We start from the raw sequence: 2,626 nt of genomic DNA, 5'->3' as shown, positions 1-2,626 counted from the left end.
CGAGAAGGGGCATCAATGTTTCACAGTTACGGGCGTTTTTTTGGTCGCGCTGCGCCCTGCCTTTTCACGCGGTGTGACTGTTCCGCGCAGCGGGGGACTTTGGATGCTGCGTCCACAGCCGCGAGCTGCGACTGTCTTCTGTCTGTGTCTGCCTGTGTGCATGTCTGCAGGAGCGGAAGTGTCCGCTGCAATGCTGCTGCTGCTGCTGCCCCCACTCTCTTTATCGCTGTGCGTATCTCCCCTCCCTCTCCCCTGCAGCGCTCGATTCTCTTGTAGGGGGCCTAGCCGCCCCTTCCCGCGCCACAGCGCATGGTCATAATGCACTCCCGTGCACCTCTTGCCGCACTGCTCCATGTATATTGCAAGCACTACTGTCAGGTGCTGCTCTGCGCCCTTGTTGCTGTGCTGTTGGTGCTGCTGGCCCTTGTTCCAGCGAACACCGGCACACCTGTGCAGAAGATGCTTACCAGCCCGATGCAGGGCGGTGCGTGGGTGCGCTCGCCAACGGCGGCCCCAAGGGTTGTATTTGTTGTTGCTCAGACAGGCTACTCCCCCGGCTGGTGCAGGATGATGCTGAGCGCTATTGTCTCCCGCGTGTCGGTCGTATCGATTGGCTTTGGGGGAAATTACAGCCACACTGTCCGTATATCTTGGCTGCTGAACTACATGGAGGAGGCGGGCCTGCGGGACGAGGACGTGGTGGTGATGTTCGACGGCGGTGACACTTTTTTCACCAGGCCCCTTTGGGCAAAAGAGGCAGTGAAGGACTTTTTGGCAAAAACGGCGCCCAGCGCAGACGCCTTCAACGCCACGGCGGTGCATCGAGGTGAGGCAAGTGCCCCCATGCTCTTCTCGACGGAGCCAAAGTGTTGGGCACCGCAGGTAGACCTCGTGGTCCCGTCTGGACCCGAAGAGCAGTACGAGCGGTGCCGTTGGTTTTACGAACGCCTGTGGAAGGTCGCGAACTCTTCTGCAGACCAGCGCTTGGTGCAATCGCCGCCTTCGGGGTTTCGCTACCTCACTGCTGGATTAATGGTGGGGCGTGTGTGGGCGATTCGAGAGGCGTTCAAGGCCTACGCGAGCCTTTTGGCGAAGAGTGATAAGTGGTGGTGCGACCAGACCATCTGGGCGCTGTTGTTTGTGTGGAGCGTAACTCAGGACCCCGTTGTGGATCCCGCCCTTCGCACGCGGTACGGCCTTCTGAGCCTTGACTACAACAACTCCTTCCTTCTCATTCCGCGCTACACGCCTTTTGGGTCTCCGGCGATTATTCATTTTGCCGGTCCGATTTATATTTGGTGGAGGCTATTGCCAATTTATCTGAACTACACAGACTGGTTTCAACCGCTGCGACAATCCCCCACCTTTGCTCAGGAGGCGAGGGACTTACTGCAAACAACCACTGTGGCAGTGTTCGACGTCAAGGGGCGCGAAAGTGCAACCCGCTTCTCTGACGTCTGCTCGTTGAAGGACGTTCTCGACCCCCAATGGCTCTCCCGGACGCTGGAGAAGGTGCCTGGGATGTAGGCGTCGTTTCTTTTCTGGCAGGCCACGAGGTGTGTGTGTGTGCGATGTATAGATTGTGTGTTTCTTTTTTGCTTTAGAGGCCAAAGGGAATAAATGTGCGACTGCAAGAGGCCAAATAATTACAAGGGAGGCTTTGTTTAACTCCCGTGTTTTTTTATTCATTTATTGGTCTGATTTTCTTTTTTTCAGCGATACTGCGGGGTAAGGCAGTGAGTGCGACGCTGTTTTTTCTTGTTTTTTTTTCACCCTCCCTCCCTGGCTCCTTCTGCTGCTGCTGCTGTCCCCCACCCGGAGGGGCCTGCAGACTGCCACTTTGTGGCTTCAACACAAGCCTGGGGATTAGGGGGCGTGTGCTTTGGCCACACCTTTTTTGTTTGCCGACTTGTGTGGCTGTGGGGGGCAAGTCTGTGCCAAAGTGGGAACTGCTGGGCGCATGGAGCCAAACTGCCCCCTCCCATTGCGGTGCCTTCCCTCCACAGCATGAGCGGGGAGGCGCCATCGGGCGCATATTCCTTTCTTTTTGTTCTTTTCCACGCTTTTTCTGTAGCTTGCCGTTGCGTTGACTGCGGTGCCGCCTCCAGCCTGACTGGCCCTCGTCCACTCCATCCTGCCTATCGGCTGTGTGCCTGTATCTGTGCGCCCTCACATTCCTTCCACGTCTTCTTTTCGTTGCGTAGCGGCGGGCACAGGAGTCTGCGCTGCAAATATATTGCTCTGCACTTGGATGAGGCTTTCGTAGGCGGTGCTGGCAGTGGCGGTGCCGCGTGGCTGCAATGACGAAAAGTAAGATGCACAACGAGCAAGTCAGGAGGAGGAGGGCGCTGTGGCTCACTCGCTCCTTCCCTGCGGGTGGGCAGTCGCCTGGTGTGCTCTGCCCCTTCTCACCTCAGCGGATGGAGGCACAAAATGCCACCGCAGCGAGGCGGTGTCATTTCCCACCGTGAGTGGGTGGCGTCTGCGCGTAGCCGCACAAACGCACACACAGAGAAATGCGAATGGCGAGTGCAATGCGAGCGAAGAGAAGGCACACTGTCGCAGTTGTCGTGTGTCCTGCGCTTCACGTGCACACATCTCCTATGCGGGGAGGAGCCAACGTCGT

General features: G+C 57.6%; 1 protein-coding gene across 1 annotated transcript, besides 2 other annotated features; it reads left to right on the top strand.

Moving 5' to 3' along the window:
* Positions 1–131: 131 nt before the first annotated feature.
* Positions 132–167: a microsatellite.
* Positions 168–309: 142 nt separating this feature from the next.
* On the top strand, positions 310–1,527 carry Tco025E_09809 (expression site-associated gene (ESAG-like) protein; the record flags this gene model as incomplete). The annotated part of the gene is made up of 1 exon (XM_029376616.1): positions 310–1,527. One exon carries the CDS (start codon positions 310–312, stop codon positions 1,525–1,527), a length of 1,218 nt encoding a protein of 405 aa, XP_029223254.1.
* A 258-nt stretch (positions 1,528–1,785) lies between these two features.
* Positions 1,786–1,807: a microsatellite.
* Positions 1,808–2,626: the final 819 nt, after the last annotated feature.

This window comes from Trypanosoma conorhini (assembly GCF_003719485.1).
Source record: "Trypanosoma conorhini strain 025E chromosome Unknown Tco_14.4_contig_01298, whole genome shotgun sequence".
Classification (NCBI taxonomy): Eukaryota; Euglenozoa; class Kinetoplastea; order Trypanosomatida; family Trypanosomatidae; genus Trypanosoma; species Trypanosoma conorhini.
The sequence above is the reverse complement of the archived record's forward strand: the minus strand, read 5'-3'. Positions and strand labels throughout refer to the sequence as shown.